General features: G+C 44.6%; 1 protein-coding gene across 1 annotated transcript in view; it reads right to left on the bottom strand.

The window, feature by feature from the left end:
* Positions 1–19,648, bottom strand: part of MYT1L (myelin transcription factor 1 like) — a 901,397-nt gene that overhangs the window by 795,004 nt on the left and 86,745 nt on the right. Inside the window, 1 exon segment of the mRNA XM_030198923.1 lies at positions 17,985–17,999. Coding sequence (XP_030054783.1) covers positions 17,985–17,999 — 15 coding nt within the window.

Raw genomic sequence — 19,648 nt, 5'->3', positions numbered from 1 at the left:
CATATGAGATTGATTTCTGATGTGAATAACATCAAAGTGGAAATTCACTTTAACAACACCTCTGAGGTCTAATATAATAGTCATTAAATTTATATATACAGTGATAGTGTATGGTGATTGATGAATCGTGTGAACGCTGTATAATTAAAGATAAGTTAGGGGGCAGTATTTAGATTAACAAACAGATATACATATTTATTGCAGAAAAACATCTAAGTGCATAATCAAAACAAAACAAAAAGTTCAAGTTAGCTAGTCACCAAAAAGATGACATTCCCAGAGGGGACATTTCATAGGCGTGACATGGGTGGTGTTATGTAACGAATGCTTTTTGCAATAACGTATAGCAAAATAACTTCCTGAGGGTAGGAAGACAAACATCCAGAATTAGATCTATTTTAAAGACATCTAGGGTAAGGCTAAACCTGTCTTTAGACCCATGTATGATTTTGCTGACTTGGAGAGTAGAGAGGTGGAAGTGGTCCTTTATGAGAAATAGTGGAGAGTTGCTGAGTGCTTTGTTACCTTCATGTGTATGCCCCAGTCTGAACTTTTTGACCCTCACATATCCTGCCTTGCCTCTTCTGTGTCTCACCTCCTCAACTCTTTGCCCACATCTGCTAGGACCTGAGCCACACCCATCCCTTCCTTCCTCTATATCTCGCCCCCTAGCCTCACCAAACCCTCACTGTTCCCAAACCCCTACACCTCCCATTATACTTCCCCACCTGCTTGTCCTCTGTCTCATTGTTCCTCTGTCCACTCCCAGTTTGTCACTGTCTCTGTGCTGCAGCTGTAAGTGTCAGGAATATTTGTTGGTGGTGGGAGAGTGAATGTTTTGGGCAGCTTGTGTGTGTATCATGACTGTGTGTGGGTGCTGGTGTTGGGTCTCAGGTGTGGTAAGTGGAGGTGTGCACAGTGGTGTTCCTGGGGTCAGTAGGTTGCACCTGTGACACCTGCACTCCAATTATGGATGCGTTGAATGCTTTGGTGGCTCACACCTTACTGCAGGTGGATGATAGTTTGGAGGGGAGATCCCAGAAGATATATTCCTATCAAAGAGTCTTCAAGCCCTGCACCTGCTTCCTGGACCTCACTGATCAGGAATGCTTACTAGGTTCCTCTTTGACAGGGCTGCCTAACAGCACCTTTGTGACCAGCTATTACCCCTCCTCCAGCCCAGGACACACAGAATTAATTCTGTGCCAATCCACCTGAAAGGTCAATGCTACCTTTGCCTTTGTGGCTACCGGCACTTTCCAGTCAGTGCTAGCAATCAATGCAGTCCTCACCCACCCTGCCATTTCCAAATGTCTTGCCCAGTTCCTCGATGCCTTCGTCACCCAGACCTCACCCTATATTACCTTCCCCACTACTGTTCAGGCATTCCAGAACACATGGCTCAGTTTTGTGCCATAGACCACTTCCCCTCGGTCATAGGTGTCATTGACTGCACAAACGTCACACTTATACACCCCCTCAGCACATGAGGACATCTACAGGAATATAAAATCATAAGTACATAAGTATTGCCACACTGGGACAGACCAAAGGTCCACCAAGCCCAACATCCTGTTTTCAACAGTGGCCAATCCAGGTCACAAATACCTGGCAAGATCCCAAAAACGTTAAATAAATTTTATGCTGCTTATCCCAGAAATAAGCAGTGGATTTTCCCCAAGTCAATTTAATAATGAGTCTATGGACTTTTCCTTTAGGAAGCCGTCCAAACCTTTTTTAAACCCAGCTAAGCTAACCGCCTTTACCACATTTTTTGGCAATGAATTCCAGAGTTTAATTACTTGTTGAGTGAAGAAAACTTTTCTCCAATTCATATTAAATTTACTACTTTATAGCTTTATCACATGCCCCCTAGTCCTAGTATTTTTGGAAAGAGTACACAAATGATCACGTGTACCCATTCCACTCCACTCATTATTTTATAGACCTCTATCATATTTCCCCTCAGCTATCTTTTCTCCAAGCTGAAGAGCCCTAGACACTTCAGCCTTTGGGAAGTCGTCCCATCCCCTTTATCATTTTTGTCACCCTTTGCTGTAACATTTCTAATTCCACTATATCTTTCTTGAGATGTGGTGACCAGAATTGAACACAATATTCGAGGTGCGGTCGCACTATGGACCAATAGAAAGGCATTATAACGTCCTCACTTTTGTTTTCTAATCCTTTCCTAATAATACCTAACATTCTGTTTGCTTTCTTAGCTGCTGCAGCTCACTGAGCAGAGGGTTTCAACATATCATCAAGAACAACACCTAGATCCCTTTCTTGTTCAATGACTCCTAAGGTGGAACCTTGCTTTCTCTGAGGACAAGCAGACATTATTCTCTCACATGGGTTGACGATCCACGCTGGCCCGGAAATCGGCATAAAATATAACAAAAATAAAAGTTTGATGGAGCCTTCTGGTGTGCGTGCAGTGCCGCACTGCGCATGCGCGAACTGACTTCCCGACTATCACGTGACTGCACTCTTCAGTTTCTTTTCTTCCGCGCGAGAAGCAACAGCTGTTTCTGTGGCTCCTCTGTGTGTGCCCGGGAAAGAGCCTTCTTCAAATTTTGAATATTTTTTCTTCGATTTTTGTTATTCAATTTCATTTTGTTAAAAAAAAACCAACAACTAAAGTTTTTCCCCTTATTTTCTTTAGTTTTGTTTTTTTCCTGTTAAAGTTTCCTTTATTTTCGTAGTGGCCATCTTTTAGGCTGCGCGGTCACCTCTTTTTCTCTGCACAATCGAGCTATTTGATTTAGCCGGTTCTGTCTTCCTTTCCATGTCATCGAAGACACCTAGCGGCTTCAAACGTTGTACTTAGTGCAACCTGACTATCTCAGGCACCGATACCCATTTGTGGTGTATCCAGTGCCTTGGGCCTGACCATAGCCCAGCTCATTGTACCTCTGTCTTCGCATGAAAAAGATGGCTCAACTGGCTTGAGAAGCCCAGAGGGAAAACCTTTTTGGGGCTCGGTCTAGTCTTTCGATATCGGCATCAGTACTGAGGTCGGCAACATCGACATCGAGGGACGCATCAATGTCAGGAGTGGAGGTAGGCATGGCTACTGAGAGGCCACGGCACGCTGGGAGCAGTGAGGCATCAAGTGGGTTTCCACCTACCTCGAGGCCTCCTGCTGTACAGGCCCCCCCGGCACTGTCCATTGTCGGACCCGACCCTGAGGCGATGTAGGGATTTGACGTCCATACAGGAGATGCTAATGCATCGGTCTCTCAGCAGTCCAGTTCCTGCTTCTGAACCTCAGGGGATTCTGCCACCGACTGCTCCACCGGCCCCGCATTCTTCTCAAATGGCAGCTTATAGAATTTTAGGCAGAAGTACCATTTTGACTAAGGCTACTCTGCCTAGAAAAGAAATGGGGTAATCCCTCCAGCGGTGACAAAGAGCCCGAATTGCTTTCAATTTCTCGCTAACATTTTTATTATACATGATAGTGTAATTTAAATGAAGATAAACTCCTAAGTACTTCATGGGTTCTGGCGTCCATGCCAAAGGAAAATCAGGCCACCGCATGCATGCACAATGGGATAATAGTGCCATGGCCTCAGACTTTTCAATGTTAATCGTGAGACCCGAAAAAGTCCCAAATTTCTGGATGAGGTCAACCAAGACAGGTATCCCCCTAGATGCTTGCCCCAAGTAAATTAACATATCATCTGCAAAGAGGTTGATTTTATACTCAGATTTACCAACTTTGATACCTTGTGTCTCCACAGATTGTCTAATCTTGCTAGCCATGGGCTCTATGGATAAAACAAATAGCATAGGGGATAGGGGGCAACCCTGTCTTGTTCCCCTCTCTAGCGCAAATTTGGGGTCAAACCACCATTTATCAAAATTTGTGCTGAGGGCTTACTATATAAGGTCCGAATCCCATTTAAAAACTCTCCAAATATACCAAATTGCGACAGAACTCAGAAAAGATGATCCCACAATATTATATCAAATGCTTTTTCCGCATCCAAGCTAGCCAGGATGGCGTCCCCAGGACCCCCCCCCCCCCCTTAGCATGTATGCAAGTGAGAGCGCATAAGATGTTTGTAGAGGCATATTTACCCGGCACAAAGCCTGATTGGTCCCAGGCACAAAGCCTGATTGGTCCCAGTCTAGAAGCCATGATACTAGCAAATAGCTTAATGTCTTGATTTAATAGTGAGATTGGGTGGTAAGATCCCAATTTGTCCTGGTCCCTAGAACTATTATGGAGGCATGCGTCAGCTTTCCCACCGCCTGGCCAGAAGTACACAATGCTTGGCATATGTCCTGGAAGGGCCCCATAACGTGAACCTCTAAGAGTTTGTAATTCTTGTGCCCCAGCCCGTCTGGCCCTGGAGCTTTTGCAAGTTTGAGTTTCTTAATGGTAGCTTGAATTTCCTTGCCCGGTATAGGTGCATTTAGGCTGTCCAGAAACGCTGCTTGGATCTCCTCTTCCTTTTTTAACAGCTGCCTGATGCGGATCTAATATGCGCAATCACTTGTTTAGTGGGCCTTTTACGGACTTTATTTCCCCATCTATGAAGTTTATTCTTGTATAACTGTATGTCTCTCAGGGCCCATTGACTCAAAATATGTTGATCCGGCCTTTAATTTCCTTAAAGAGTTCTTGAGCCCCTGCCTCACCTCAATTGATCGCAGCCCTAGCAGATTGGAGCTGGTGAAGTTGGGCGAAAAGTTCCCCATCCCGCTGTTTATGTGTGCGAGCCGTATATTCTATGATCTTTCCTCTCAGTACTGCCTTCCCCGCCTCCCAATAGGTGACCAGGTTTGTGTCACTGTGATCATTGTCACCAAGATAATTTCCTGATTCTTCCGCTAGGTAAGCCCGAAACTCAGGGTCTAAGTATAACATAGGGTTCATAAGCCATCCCACTACATTCTTGCTCTTCGAGAGTCTCATATCTACCCATACCATACTATGGTCCGATACAGCCCCCGCTTCAATTTCAGCAGATGAGACTGCAGAGAAGAGCGATGAGGACAGCAAAAGATAATCCAACCTAGCCTGAACTTTGTGGACATGAGAATAGAAAGTGTATTCCCGATTATCTGGGTAGAGTACCCGCCATATGTCTACCAGTCCTAGTTCTTTCTGTAGAAGACCTATTCCCTTATCCTCCATTCCCTTGGGTGACTGCTTGGAGGGATTACAATCCACAAGCGGATCCTCCATAATATAAAAGTCTCCTCCCAGCACTAGCTGGTAATCTGTAAGCGGTACCAGCACAGTCAACAACAGAGAGAAAAATCTCTGAGGGTATGTATTCAGGGCATAAATGGAGCATAGTGTCACCCTTTGGCCCTGTAACACTCCTGCCCAGATGACAAATCTGCCCTCTGGGTCTTGAACAATTTTATGCCTAGTCAGTGCTTTTTTTTTTAAAAAAAAAAGGTGCCGGTACTCGTGGGTGGGGTCACCACATATGACTCCACCTCTATTATAGCCACACCCACATTAGCCACACCCCTTATACCAGCCATGGCGCATATAAACAGACATCATTGAAAATATTATACTAGTATAGGAGAAAAAAATAACGTGATTTTTTTTCATTATAAATAATTTCTGTAAGCTGTTACAACTCCAGTATACCCAGTGCAAAATAAGGCAGCAGTTGTAAATTCTCAAATTGGACATATTCCAAACACTAAAATGAAAATAAAATGATTTTTTCTACCTTTGTTGTCTGGTGACTTTCTTTTTCTATCCATATTGGTCCCAGTCTCTGATTCTGCTGCTCTCTATCTGTTCTCTTAACTCCGTTTCCAGGGCTTCCTTTCCATATATTTCTTTACTTTCCTCCTTTCTTCTTCATTTCTTGCCCTCCATCCATAAGTAAAAGCTGGGTCCTCCTCCATGGAATTGACTAGAGGAGGTATAACGTGGATCCAGCTTTTGCCTATTTTCTCCATCCATGTGCAGTTTTTCTCCTCTCTTCCCTTTCCCTCATCTCCATCCATGTGCATCTTCTTCTTTCTTTCCTCCCTTCCATCCATGTCCAGCACTTCTCCTCTCTCCTCCCCTCCATCCATGTCCAGCATTTCTCCTCTCTCTTCCCTCCCCTGTATCCATATAAAGCAAAAATTCTCTCTCCCCTCCTCCATCCAAGTCCAGCATTTCTCCTCTCTCCCTGCCAACTCCTCCATCCATCCATGTCCAGCAATTCTCCTCTATCTCCTGCTCTTCTCTCCATCCATATCCAGCATTTCTGCTCTCTCCCCTGCCCTCCCCTCCCATGTCCAGTGATTCTTCTCTATCCCCTGCCATCCATGTACAATGATTCTCCTCTCTCCCCTGCCCTCCCCTCCCATCCAGGTCCGGTATGTCTACTCTCTCCCGTGCCCTCCACTCTCATCCATGTGCAGCGATTCTCCTCTGCCCCCTGTCCTCCCCTGCCATCCATGTCCAGTGATTCTCCTCTCCGCTGCCCTCGCATCCCCTCCCATCCATGTCTAGCGATTCTTCTCTCTCACCTGCTCTCCCCTCCCATCCATGTCCAGCAATTCTCTCTTCCCTATCCTCCCCTCCCATCCATTTATTTATTTATTTATTTATTGCATTTGTATCCCACATTTTCCCACCTCTTTGCAGGCTCAATGTGGCTTACAATATATCATGAATAGTGGAATTATATAAGAAAATAGGCATTTAGTATTACAGAAGGATCTTGGGTAACATTATAGTGATAAAACATGATAGTAGTATAACAAGCGGATATTATAAGACAGTTCTGGATGTATGTGGAGGAGTTCATGTTTGTTGGTCTTTGTGGTATACCTTGTTAAAGAGATGGGTCTTCAATAGTTTGTGGAAGTTAGTTAGTTCATAAATCGTTTTTAAGTTGCGCGGCAGCGCGTTCCAGCATGTCTTCTCTCTCCCCTGCCCTCCCATCTCATCCATGTCCAGCGATTCTCCTCTGCCCCCTGTCCTCCCCTGCCATCCATGTCCATCGATTCTCCTCTGCCCCCTGCCCTCCCCTTCCATCCATGTCCAGCAGTTCTCTCTTCCCTGCCCACCCTCCCATCCATGTCCAGCAATTCTCTCTTCCCTGCCCTCCCATCCATGTCCAGCATGTCTCCTCTGTCCTCTGTCCTCCCCTGCTATCCATGTCCAGCAATTCTTTCTTCCCTGCCCTCCCCTCAAATCCATGTCCAGCGATTCTCCTTTCTCCCCTTCCCTCCCCTCCATGTCCAGCAATTCTCCTCTCTCCCCTGCTCTCCGTCCCTTCCATGTCCAGCGATTCGTTCAAACCCCTGCCCTCCCTCCCTCAGCTCCCTGACTTTCCTTGACATCTTTAATTTACCCAAAGTCGCGGTGAACCAGCAGTTAAAACAGCTGGCAGGCAGGCTTGCCTCCTCGTTGCTTCTCTTCCCTCTCAGCGCGTCCCACCCTCGTGGAAAGGAAATTACATCAGAGGAAGGCGGGATGCGCTGAGAGAGAAGGGAAGCAATGAGGAGGCAAGCCTGCCTGCCTGCCAGCTGTTTTTACTGCCGGTTTGCCATGACTTTGGGTAAATTAAGGATTTCAAGGAAAGTTGGAGCGCTGAGGGAGGGAGGGGGGGGGACATGGGTGCACAAATGGAAGGGAGCGGGCAGGTGAGCCAGACCTCACAAAAAAGGTGCTGGTACGCCGTGCCGGCGCGTACCGGCACAAAAAAAGTACTGTGCCTAGTGCTGTTTAAACCAGTCACCACCTACTTATATTCATTCACAGTGGAGTTTTTTGACCAATGATAAGAACAGAGTCATAGAAATGCGGGCACTGAGTACATAATTTGTTCTGCTGCCATGCGGTGACTACTGAGGTCTTTTTCTCCACTTTTCTAACTTGGTATCACATGTAAACGAATATATTTATGGTGATTAAGTTAGTTTTGATTATTTCAGCTGATTTTTTGGTACATAGAAACATACCAGTCAATGTTCAGCCCATGGCAGTCAGCATTTTTTTTAAACATTGACTGCAGTGGGCCTTCATATTCCACATGCCCTTGTCAACATCTATGGATTTCTCCTCTTCATCCTTGCTACTTTTGCACATCCTCCTATCACTAACATATTAGGGATGGACTATCATTTGTAACAAATGTCATCCACCGATAGGAGCGTGCATTATATGTATATAGGACTAAATTCTGAAATGGATCCCAAATTTGGGCATAAAATAAAGTGCTAAGCACTATTCTATAAATAGAGCTCTGAGTTGGGCACTGTTTATAAAATTGCACTTAGCGCCCGGATCCATGCCAAATTTTGGGCGCGAGCATTTACACCAACTGAATCCTGGTGTAATTCTTCTCACTTAAATTAGGAGTAGATCTGCTATATTCTATAACACTGAACAAATTCTAGGAGTGCCCCGACCTGCCTATGCCCCTCCCATGGCCATTCCCCTTTTTGAATTCATGTATAAGAATTTACATGCACATCTTTATAGAATACCAACTAGGTGCTAATTGGCTCATTATTCAATTAAAAATTGCACACACAAATTGGACATGCACCCAAAATTTCGAGCGCCATGTATGGAATTTGTGGTATAGTGCATACTCTCCTTAAAGAGTGCAATCTACTTGTATTTGTGTATAGTGCACACTGTTTCCTAATAGAATGTACATTCATGATGGTTCATGCATGCACAGCTATTGAGAAAGAGTGCACACTATCTGAAAATAGTACACATTCTTTGTCCATGACATGCTCCTTCCAAAAAATAAATACAAAAAAAGTAAATAAATAGCATGACTAGTGCGTGAACACTGGAAAACAACTGCAGGATGCTTTAGTGAGTTCCATAGTAAGCCTTTTTTGGCAGTTAAGCCCACTTTAGGGCTTAGTGGATCTTAACAAAAGGGCACTAAAATGAGTTGCCTCCAGAGAAATTAAGGAACATTTCCACAAATATCATCTGCATTCCATAAATAAAGTTAATCCACCCAATCAAGCATTCTCAAGTTTTGGTTTATCTGGAAATTGTATTACTTCTTTTCTATTATTGTTTTGAAGCTGTTTAATTTCCTTATTTTTTATGAAATCTAATTTTAAAAAATGACCAGCTATAGAGAGGACTAAGAGAAATACATGCTTAAAAACATGAAGAGTTGACTTTAAAGCTTGATTAACATCTGAAGACTCAAGCTTGAAGGCAAGAATGAGAGGGAGATAAACGATTATATATCGCTATCTTGTAGCTCACCTACAAACAGTCAAAGAATCCTTTATTTCATCTCAATTGTAAATATAGATAGATAGATAGATAGATAGATAGATAGATAGATAGATAGATTGATTGATTTCTGGGAAATAGTTTTGTTATGCTTTTCATTTTGCAATGAGTTTGCTTCTTTGCAACATTATTTGGTTAGTACAGAGGAAAGATCAAAACCCCACACTTGATGGTGGCAAATCAGCTATTCTACCAAAATCTCAGGAATACATCTAGAGGTCAGTTCTATAAAGGGGTGCCTATTTTTAAATGCCAAGAAAATGTCTATCTCAGGGGCGTAGCCAGAAAACAGATTTTGGGTGGGCCTAGGCAAGAAGTGGGTGGGCACCAAGTGTTCTCCACCCCCCACCCCCACAACCACCACCAAACAAAAATCTCAGCTGGCAGGAAAATGCTTCTTTCCACCTTGGCAGTCTGCAGCACGCATGCGCTGAAAACTAAGCATGTGCAAGTGCTGGTATCATGGAGAGTAGCATTTTCATTTCCATCAGGTGGAAGTCTTCAGCTGGTGGAGCTTGGGATCCCCACCAGCTACCGCTAAATGTGTGCTACTGTTGGGTGGGCCTGAGCCCTAATTAGGTGGGCCCTGGCCCATCCAGGCCCACCTGTGGCTACACCACTGGTCTATCTCGAGATGCCTTCTTTCCTTTATAAAATACTAGCATAGCCACAAAAATATGCACATATAATTTAGGTATGACCACTTACTGCAGCTATAGAGCTGGTGTAAATGTTTGTGTCTAACTGCTCTACCCAGACTCTGACCATGTATATGCCCACTTTCAAACTATGCACTATTGCATTTAGGTGTCAGTTTATAGACTATCACATAGCTGGAATATTGGCATTTATGTGTGTCCAGCCCCCGAAGTTAAAATTTATGCTGGGGGCTTCTCGAGGCCTTTCCTCTTTATAGTAATGATATCTTTATCTTAAAATTGCATATTTAGTTGGGACAGACCTATGCTATGTGTTTAGAATCTCCTAATTGTCTAGATATTGTGCTAACTCTATAGGAGATCACCTCTAATACTGTTTATAGTTTGTACATATATATGCACATCTATGCTGGTATTTTGATCATTGACATGCGCTCTTGGTGCTTATATGTCAACACCCTCTTTATAGAATAACCCTTTTGGAGCCCCATTTTACACAGAATATAGATCAGAATTGACATATTCATACTGGGACTTGCTCAGTTCCGATGATATTTCAGAAAATGATCTGCCAACGAGGAGCCCTTTTTCTAAAATATCTGCAGGAGTTCACATATATTTGCTAGTACATGCCTTGGAAGCAGACATTTTACAAAGTTACATGTTGAAAGAATATATGTGTTGGACCAGGAGGTGACAGAACTTACATGTGGAACTGGCAATTTCACAACTCCCACATCTATGTGTAGCTGCCCCATTCTACAAACCTACATATCTAAGTGCTACCAGTTAAGTAGTAAGACTGTATTTTTAACATGGCATTATTTTGGAGGCAGAAATTTACTACACAAGGTTAAGGAAAATAACACCCTTAATCCCTTATATAAAGTCCTCAAGAAAATAAGCACTTTAAAAATTAATTGATGTACAAATCCTGACATGGGTATTGTATCCCATTCAGATGTATTTCCTTTTTAAAATGGGGAATACATGTATAAATTTTAGTCCAGTCCAAGGCACATCCAAACCACACATCCCTGAAATTTCTATGTGGTGTGGATATCCATGTGTAAAAAGTAGCTTTCTATAATCATACCTTGTGACCAGTCCCACCCACTGCTCTCTCATTACAAGGAGAACCTAGATGACTCTCAGGAGGGGATTAGAACTCTGAAAGGGTGCTTTTAATTCCTAACCTGTCACCTGCTCGTAACCTTTATCTTGTCTTCCTCTCTTCAATAGTTCCCTTTTCCCTATGTGTCCTATCTGTCTGTCCTACCCTTATCCCTTATTTGTCCTGTCTGTCTGTCCTGATTTAGATTGTAAGCTCTTTTGAGCAGGGACTGTCTTTTCTTCATGTTCAATTGTGAAGCGCTGCGTACGACTGGTAGCGCTGTAGAAATGATTTGTTGTAGTAGTAGTAGGAGTAGTAGAGAGGGTGGCATCCCACAAAGGAGAAGGAATTTCAGAGCCACCTTAACCCAAGGGGAAAAGCAGGATAAAGACAGATTATTCTCCTCAGGACTCCCCTGAAACCCTCCCTCTCTGGGAGTTATGGGAAATCATTAGATAAGTTAACAAATGGAACCAACTCTCCACTATTCAAAACTGCTTGAGTCAAACTTCACATGTGGAAAGATAAATTCTCTATCACACAATGAGTCATATTCTCAAAGCACTTAGACTTACAAAGATCCATGAGTTAAGCGCTTCTGTTTTCCTGCTGCATGATTTTTGAAGTGGCAGAAATTTGGAGAAGACTAGAAAATGTTGAATGTTTATGAAGAATATAGAATATTTTGTAATGCATGTGGCAGAGAAAAGTAAAAAGTTCATATTTATTTATTTATTTATTGCATTTATACCCTACATTTTCCCACCTAATTTTGGAGTTTTTTTGGCCAGTGATTGGTCTTAGTCACAAGGTGCTGTAGTTCAAAAAAAGCAGTCAGTGACTGCAACAGCATTTACCTTTGACTGCTGAGGCCTTTTTCCTCCATATAAAATATATATATATAAAAATATAGACACAAAAGACACATAGGACTAATTTTCAAAGCACTTAGACTTACAAAGTTCCACAGATTACTATGAATGTTTGTAAATCTAAGTGCTTTGAACATATGCCTCAAAATTGTGTGATAGAGCATTTCCATTTCTATATTTGAATTTTGACTCAAATCATTAGAAAAGCCATTAGTTGTCAGTGTCAATTCACACCTAGGGCCCTGTTTACTATAGACGCACATTTTTAGCATGCTAAACACTAGAGACACCCATAGGAATATATGGGTGTCTCTAGTTTTTAGCATGTGCTAATTTTAGCGCACGCTAAAAGCACTAGTGCACCTTGGTAAACAGGGCCCCTAATTAGGCAATTAAGTTATGTGTATAACTGGCAGTATTTTATAACCTGTATGCACGATTTTGTATACTAAGTGCAAAAATATGCGCATAAAGTTATAGAATGAGAGAGTTTGAAGGTAATTTTATAAATATTTTTCATAGGTAAAACCTGTTGTACCCACAAAGAAGGACTATTATAATTTTATCCCAATGGTTATACATGCATAAAGTAGCTGCAGAGCTACATTTATGCAACTGCTAGAGTCACAAAGTACATGCATAACGTTACGCTAGCTTATGTGGGTGCATTTACCTTTAATTGCTACAGGTTTTACAAATATGTTTTAAAAACAAACTTGGATGGGCATTTTTGAAAGGACGTCCAAGTCAGAATAGAGATGTCCACCTCATAATGTAAAAAATGGATGTCCATCTCACCTGTATTTTCCAACAGGAAATATGTCAAGATTTTCTGTTTGAAAATACATGAGATGGATGTCTGAGTACTGAGGCTGTCCAGCATGAACAGCCGTCTTACAAACTGGAATGTCAAACATATGAACGGCAAAAAAGCAGGGACAAGGACATCTGACTGGCAGCATTCTTAGAAGAATGGCCACAGAGGTATCTCTACAGAGCAAAGGGGCAGCCCATTGGTTAATGCAGTGGACTTTAAACCAAAGGACCCACGTTCAAATCCCAATTTAACTCTTTTATTTTGTAATTATGAGTTCTTCAGGAACAGAAAAGTACATACTGCACTTGAATGTAAACCACTTCAAGAGCCTTCAAGCTTGTATATTTGGGTACAGTATGTATTATTCTGTTTCTGGAGGGCTCACAGTTTAAAAAAAATAAAAGAGTTAATTTAGGATTTGAACCTGGGTGCCTTGGTTTAAAGTTCCCTGCAGTAAGCTTCCTGCTTTGGTAAGAATTCCTATAATACCTGAAGTTGCGTCCATCTTTCGTTTCGATAATACGGTCGGGGATGCCCAAATCTCAACATTTAGGTCAACCTTAGAGATGGTCGACCTAAATGTTGAGATGGTCTACCTTAGAGATGGTTGTCCCCGGTTTTCGGCCATAATGGAAACTGAGGACACCCATCTCAAAAATGACCACATCCAAGGCATTTGGTCATGGGAGGAGCCAGCATTCATAGTGCACTGGTCCCCCTGACACGCCAGGACACCAACCGGGCACCCTAGGGGGCACTGCAGTGGACTTCACAAATTGCTCCCAGGTGCATAGCTCCCTTACCTTGGGTGCTGAGCCCCCCAACCCCACTCTCCACAACTGTATACCACTACCATAGCCTTAAGGGGTGAAGGGGGGCACCTACATGTGGGTACAGTGGGTTTCGGGTGGGTTTTGAAGGGCTCACATTTACCAGCACAAGTGTAACAGGTAGGGGGGGATGGGCCTGGGTCCACCTGCCTGAAGTGCACTGCACCCACTAAAACTGCTCCAGGGACCTGCATACTGCTGTCAGAGAGCTGGGTATGACATTTGAGGCTGGAGAAAAAAATGTTAATTTTTTTTAGAGTGGGAGGGGGTTGGTGACCACTGGGGGAGTAAGGGGAGGTCATCCCCGATTCCCTCCGGTGTTCATCTGGTCAGTTTGGGCACCTTTTTGAGGCTTGGTCGTGAAAAAAAATGGACCAAGTAAAGTCGACCAAATGCTCATCAGGGACACCCTTCTTTTTTCCATTATCGGCCGAGGACGCCCTTCTCTTAAGCACACCCCAGTCCCGCCTTCGCTATGCCTCTGACACGCCCCCATGAACTTTGGTCACCCCGCGACGGACTGCAGTTGAGGTCGCCCAAAATCGGTTTTCAATTATGCCGATTTGGGCAACCCTGAGAGAAGGACGCCCATCTCCCGAATTGTGTTGAAAGATGGGCGCCCTTCTCTTTCAAAAATGCCCCTGATAGTTGAAAAGGGGACATGGCTATGGGCGTGGAATGGGTGGGTCACAGGTGTTTTTAAAATCTATGTGCATTGTTATAGAATACACCTGGACCACACCTAATTTAGGTATCAGCATTTACACCAAGTTTTACTTGGCGTAACTGCCTGTGACTTAATTTAGTCACATAGACAGCCACTCGGTGTATTCTACATACTGCATGAAAAATTAGGCTTATTCAATTAAGTACGCCTAAATTTAGGTGTACTTTATAGAATACACCTAGGTGTATTTCATTTTGACATGATTTTTTAGGTGTGATATATAGAATCTAGTCCATTAGGCCTACTATATATTCAGCACAAGTGAGATCATAAGGAATTGCCATATGTTCATGTGTTCTGTTTCCTAGCTCTGAGTTATAGTATCAATCACTAAAAATCATGTGAGCTGCTGCTTTTATGCTAAAACTCACCAAAAGTGCTTTAAGAAATAACCTTGATCATGTTACAAAAGCAGTGCATGACTCAGAAAGTACTTAGACAAATATTAAATGTTCACCGAGACAATGAAACAAGCTTCATCTACAAAAGTGTCACTCCTGAATGACAATTCCAGTAGGACTCTATCCTAATGGCTTTAGAACCACTGGACTTGAGCTCTGGGATATCAATAGGGGCCAAATATCAGGTTTTGGAGAACATTTATTATTATTAAAGAGGATGTTGGCCACCAATTGGTGTGATTTAAAACTTCCAAAAAGATATTTGGAATGCCCTGAAAAACTTATTTGCACTGAACTGAAGGTGTAGTTGGTTTACACTTTGCATTAACTGGCTCCTCTTTCTCCCTCCCTCTAACCCTATCCACAAACAGCAACTCACGCCCCTTTCTCTTGTCATAATTATAACCAGTACAAAACAACCATCTCTTAAAATTTCAAGGTGACCAGATAGTGTACATCATAACATGATTGAGATAAAAAGTTAAATATCCAGGTTTGAGGTCTTTCCTATAAGTGAAGTAGTTGGGTTCAAGTCTGAGGCCATAGGGAAGCTTATTCAACAAGGTGGGAACTATAGAGTAAACTACGGTTCTACCGTGACCGTTTGTAAGAAATACTAACTTCTAATTATGGTACTCCTTCTCAGGACTGAACCCAATGGTACAGTCCTTTGGGTGGGAATATGTCCACCAGAAACCTCAAACTCTAAATAATAATAATATTTAAAAAATCAAATGACTAATTCAATTCTATAACCATCTATAATCTTACATTCATCTACTCATTCCCACTGTTTAAAAACATGCCATCTTTATTTCACAATATAATTTGAAACAAATAACATTTCAAAACTACACCTGCTCCTAAATAATGGGAGAAAGAGTTCTAAGAGAGGAAAGTAGGTAGTGGGGTGTCAGGAATAAGTAAAGAGCTGGATGTATTGCACCAGGATCCAGGTGTCTCTTGCTTAATTAAACAGTAGAATAGAGGAAGAGAAGTGCACACTAATCACAAAGAATGTATGTGCACTCTTTTTAAAAGTATGCACTCTCTTTCTTGATAGGGCATGCATACACAATAGTTTACACGTCAACAACACTATCATGAAAGTGCACATTTTTTTTATTACAAAAGAGTGAACCTTCTTTGCAACTAGTGCTCACTCTTCGTGAACAGTGCATACTCTTCAAGAATATTGCATATTCTCCGAGGACAAGCAGGGTGCTTGTTCTCACAATTGGGTTGATGTCCACGGCAGCCCCCTCCAACGGAAGAAAACTTCGCGGGAGGTCCCGCATGCAGGGCACGCCCACCGCGCATGCGCGGCCGTCTTCCACCCGTGCGTGACCGTTCCCGCTCAGTTTTTTCCATTCCACGCTGGAGAGAGACGTGTTCATGTCCCTCTCTTAGTCAGCCCCGGAAACCGGATTGCAGCCTAGCCCGCGTTTTTTCTTTATTAGTGTACGCGTTCGTGTTATTTTTTCTTTAAAAAAAAAAAAGAGAGAGTTTCCCTCGTCGTTCTTAGTCGCGAGGGCGCGTCGTCACGGCCTTGTGGCCGCGCGGTCATTTCTTTCTTTTTTGGGTGTGCTTTTCACCGCCACCATCGACGATTTTGACTTTGCCGACGCGATTTTTCCGTCGATGTCCTCGAAGGTCCCGAGCGGATTCAAGAAGTGTGGTCGGTGCGGCCGGCAGATCTCGCAGACCGATACTCACGCTTGGTGTCTCCAGTGCTTCGGCCCGGAGCATAATTCCAAGACGTGCACCTTGTGTCTCGGCTTAAGGAAGCGGACGCAGGTGGCGAGGCAAGTTCTGCGGGACCGTCTTTTTGGAACTTGCGCCGGCCCTTCGACAAGCTCTCCCACCGGGCGCCTTCAGCATCCACCTCAACAGGTGGATGTTTTTCCCGGGCCCGGCAGACTGCACCCTACACCTACAGCAAGCGTAGGTACACCCAGCCGGCCCGAAGGCCTCCTCAGGCACAGGGACAGTCCTAGCGCGCTCGTTCCCGTCAACAGCGTGCGCCTAAGCAGCCCCCTGCGCCTCCACAGCAAAAGCAGGGGACGGGCTTTTGACTGGATCCATGGGAACATAGCCGCCATCAAAGTATCCGTGCCGGACGGCCTGCCGGTCGGGGGGAGGTTGAAAGTTTTTCACCAAAGGTGGCCTCTTATAACCTCCGACCAGTGGGTTCTCCAAATAGTGCGGTGCGGATACACCCTGAATTTGGTCTCCACTCCTCCAAATTGCCCACCGGGAGCCCAATCCTTCAGCTCCCATCACAAGCAGGTTCTTGCAGAGGAACTCTCCGCCCTTCTCAGCGCCAATGCGGTTGAGCCCGTGCCACCCGGGCAGGAAGGGCAGGGATTCTATTCCAGGTACTTCCTTGTGGAAAAGAAAACAGGGGGGACCTGAGAGGCCTGAACAGGTATCTGGTGCGAGAAAAGTTCAGGATGCTTTCCTTGGGCACCCTTCTCCCCATGATTCAGAAAGACGATTGGCTTTGTTCCCTGGATTTAAAGGATGCTTATACTCACATCCCGATACTGCCAGCCCACAGACAGTATCTCCGATTCCGTCTGGGGACACGTCACTTTCAGTATTGTGTGCTGCCCTTTGGGCTCGCCTCTGCACCACGGGTGTTCACGAAGTGTCTCGTGGTGGTTGCGGCGTACCTACACAAGCTGGGGGTGCACGTGTTCCCGTATCTCGACGATTGGCTGGTGAAGAGCACCTCAGAGGCAGGAGCTCTTCGGTCCATGCAGTGTATTATTCACCTTCTGGAGCTGCTGGGGTTTGTGATAAATTACCCGAAGTCCCATCTCCAGCTAGTTCAATCTCTGGAATTCATAGGAACTCTGCTGAATTCACAGACGGCTCAGGCCTATCTTCCCGAGGCGAGGGCTCAGAATCTCTTGTCCCTCGCTTCCCAGACCAGAGCGTCTCAGCAGATCACAGCTCGGCAGATGTTGAGACTTCTGGGCCATATGGCCTCTACGGTCCATGTGACTCCCATGGCTCGTCTTCACATGAGATCTGCTCAATGGACCCTAGCTCCCCAGTGGTGCCATGCCTTTCTTCTCCATTGGGGGAACGGCCTCCTGTATGCTTATCCTCCCATACCTTTGGTGGGGAAGACCTTGCTGAAGCTCAAGCAAGACCACGGCACCATGATTCTGATAGCGCCTTTTTGACCCCGTCAGATCTGGTTCCCTCTTCTTCTGGAGTTGTCCTCCAAATAACCGTGGAGATTGGAGTGTTTTCCGACTCTCATTTCGCAGAACGAAGGAGCGCTTCTGCACCCTAACCTTCAGTCTCTGGCTCTCACGGCCTGGATGTTGAGGGCATAGATTTTGCTTCGTTGGGTCTGTCTGAGGGAGTCTCCCGTGTCTTGCTTGCTTCTCGAAAGGATTCCACTAAAAAGAGTTACTTTTTCAAGTGGAGGAGGTTTGTCATTTGGTGTGAGAGCAAGGCCCTAGAACCTCGTTCTTGTCCTGCATAGAACCTGCTTGAATACCTTCTGTACTTATCAGAGTCTGGTCTCAAGACCAACTCAGTAAGGAATCACCTTAGTGCAATTAGTGCTTACCATTATCGTGTAGAGGGTAAAGCCATCTCTGGAGAGCCTTTAGTCGTTCGATTCATGAGAGACTTGCTTTTGTCAAAGCCCCCTGTCAAGCCTCCTGCAGTGTCATGGGATCTCAACGTCGTCCTCACCCAGCTGATGAAATCTCCTTTTGAACCACTGGATTCATGCCATCTGAAGTACTTGACCTGGAAGGTCATTTTCTTGGTGGCAGTTACTTCAGCTCGTAGAGTAAGTAAGCTTCAAGCCCAGGTAGCTCATGCTCCTTATACTAAATTTCATCATAACAGAGTAATACTCCACACTCACCCTAAGTTCCTGCCAAAGGTGGTGTCGGAGTTCCATCTTAACCAGTCAATTGTCTTGCCAACATTCTTTCCCAGACCGCATACCCGCCCTGCTGAACGTCAGTTGCACACATTGGACTGCAAGCGAGCGTTAGCCTTCTATCTGGAGCGGACACAGCCCCACAGACAGTCCGCCCAATTGTTTATTTCTTTTGACCCCAATAGGAAGGGGGTCGCTGTCGGGAAACGCACCATCTCCAATTGGCTAGCAGATTGCATTTCCTTCACTTACGCCCAGGCTGAGCTGACTCTTGAGAGTCATGTCACGGCTCATAGTGTTAGAGCCATGGCAGCATCAGTGGCCCACTTGAAGTCAGCCACTATTGAAGAGATTTGCAAGGCTGCGACATAGTCATCGGTCCACACATTCACATTGCATTACTGCCTCCAGCAGGATACCCGACGCGACAGTCGGTTCGGGCAGTCGGTGCTGCAGAATCTGTTTGGGGTTTGAATGCAACTCCACCCTCCAGGTCCAGATTTATTCTGTTCAGGCTGCACTCTCAGTTAGTTGTTCTTCGTAGGTCAATTTCTGTTATGCCCTCGCCGTTGCGAGGTTCAATTGACCTGGGTTCTTGTTTTGAGTGAGCCTGAGAGCTAGGGATACCCCAATCGTGAGAACAAGCAGCCTGCTTGTCCTCGGAGAAAGCGAATGATACATATCTGTAGCAGGTGTTCTCTGAGGACAGCTGGCTGATTGTTCTCACCTACCCTCCCCCTCCTCCCCTTTGGAGCTGCGTTTTTCCTCATTCCTTTGCTTGTCATTCAACTGAGCGGGAACGGTCACGCACGGGCGGGAAGACGGCTGCACATGCGCGGTGGGCATGCCCTGCGTGCGGGACCTCCTGCGAAGTTTTCTTCCGGTTGGAGGGGGCTGCCGTGGACGTCAACCCAGTCATGAGAACAATCAGCCTGCTGTCCTCGGAGAACACCTGCTACAGGTATGTATCATTCGCTCTCTTGGAACACATGAAAAAACACTTTTCATGTTTTTTTTTCTGTCCTTTTTATTTGAAAATGACAAAAATGACATGGAAAA

This window comes from Microcaecilia unicolor, chromosome 3, assembly GCF_901765095.1.
Source record: "Microcaecilia unicolor chromosome 3, aMicUni1.1, whole genome shotgun sequence".
Taxonomy (NCBI): domain Eukaryota; kingdom Metazoa; phylum Chordata; class Amphibia; order Gymnophiona; family Siphonopidae; genus Microcaecilia; species Microcaecilia unicolor.
The sequence above is the reverse complement of the archived record's forward strand: the minus strand, read 5'-3'. Positions and strand labels throughout refer to the sequence as shown.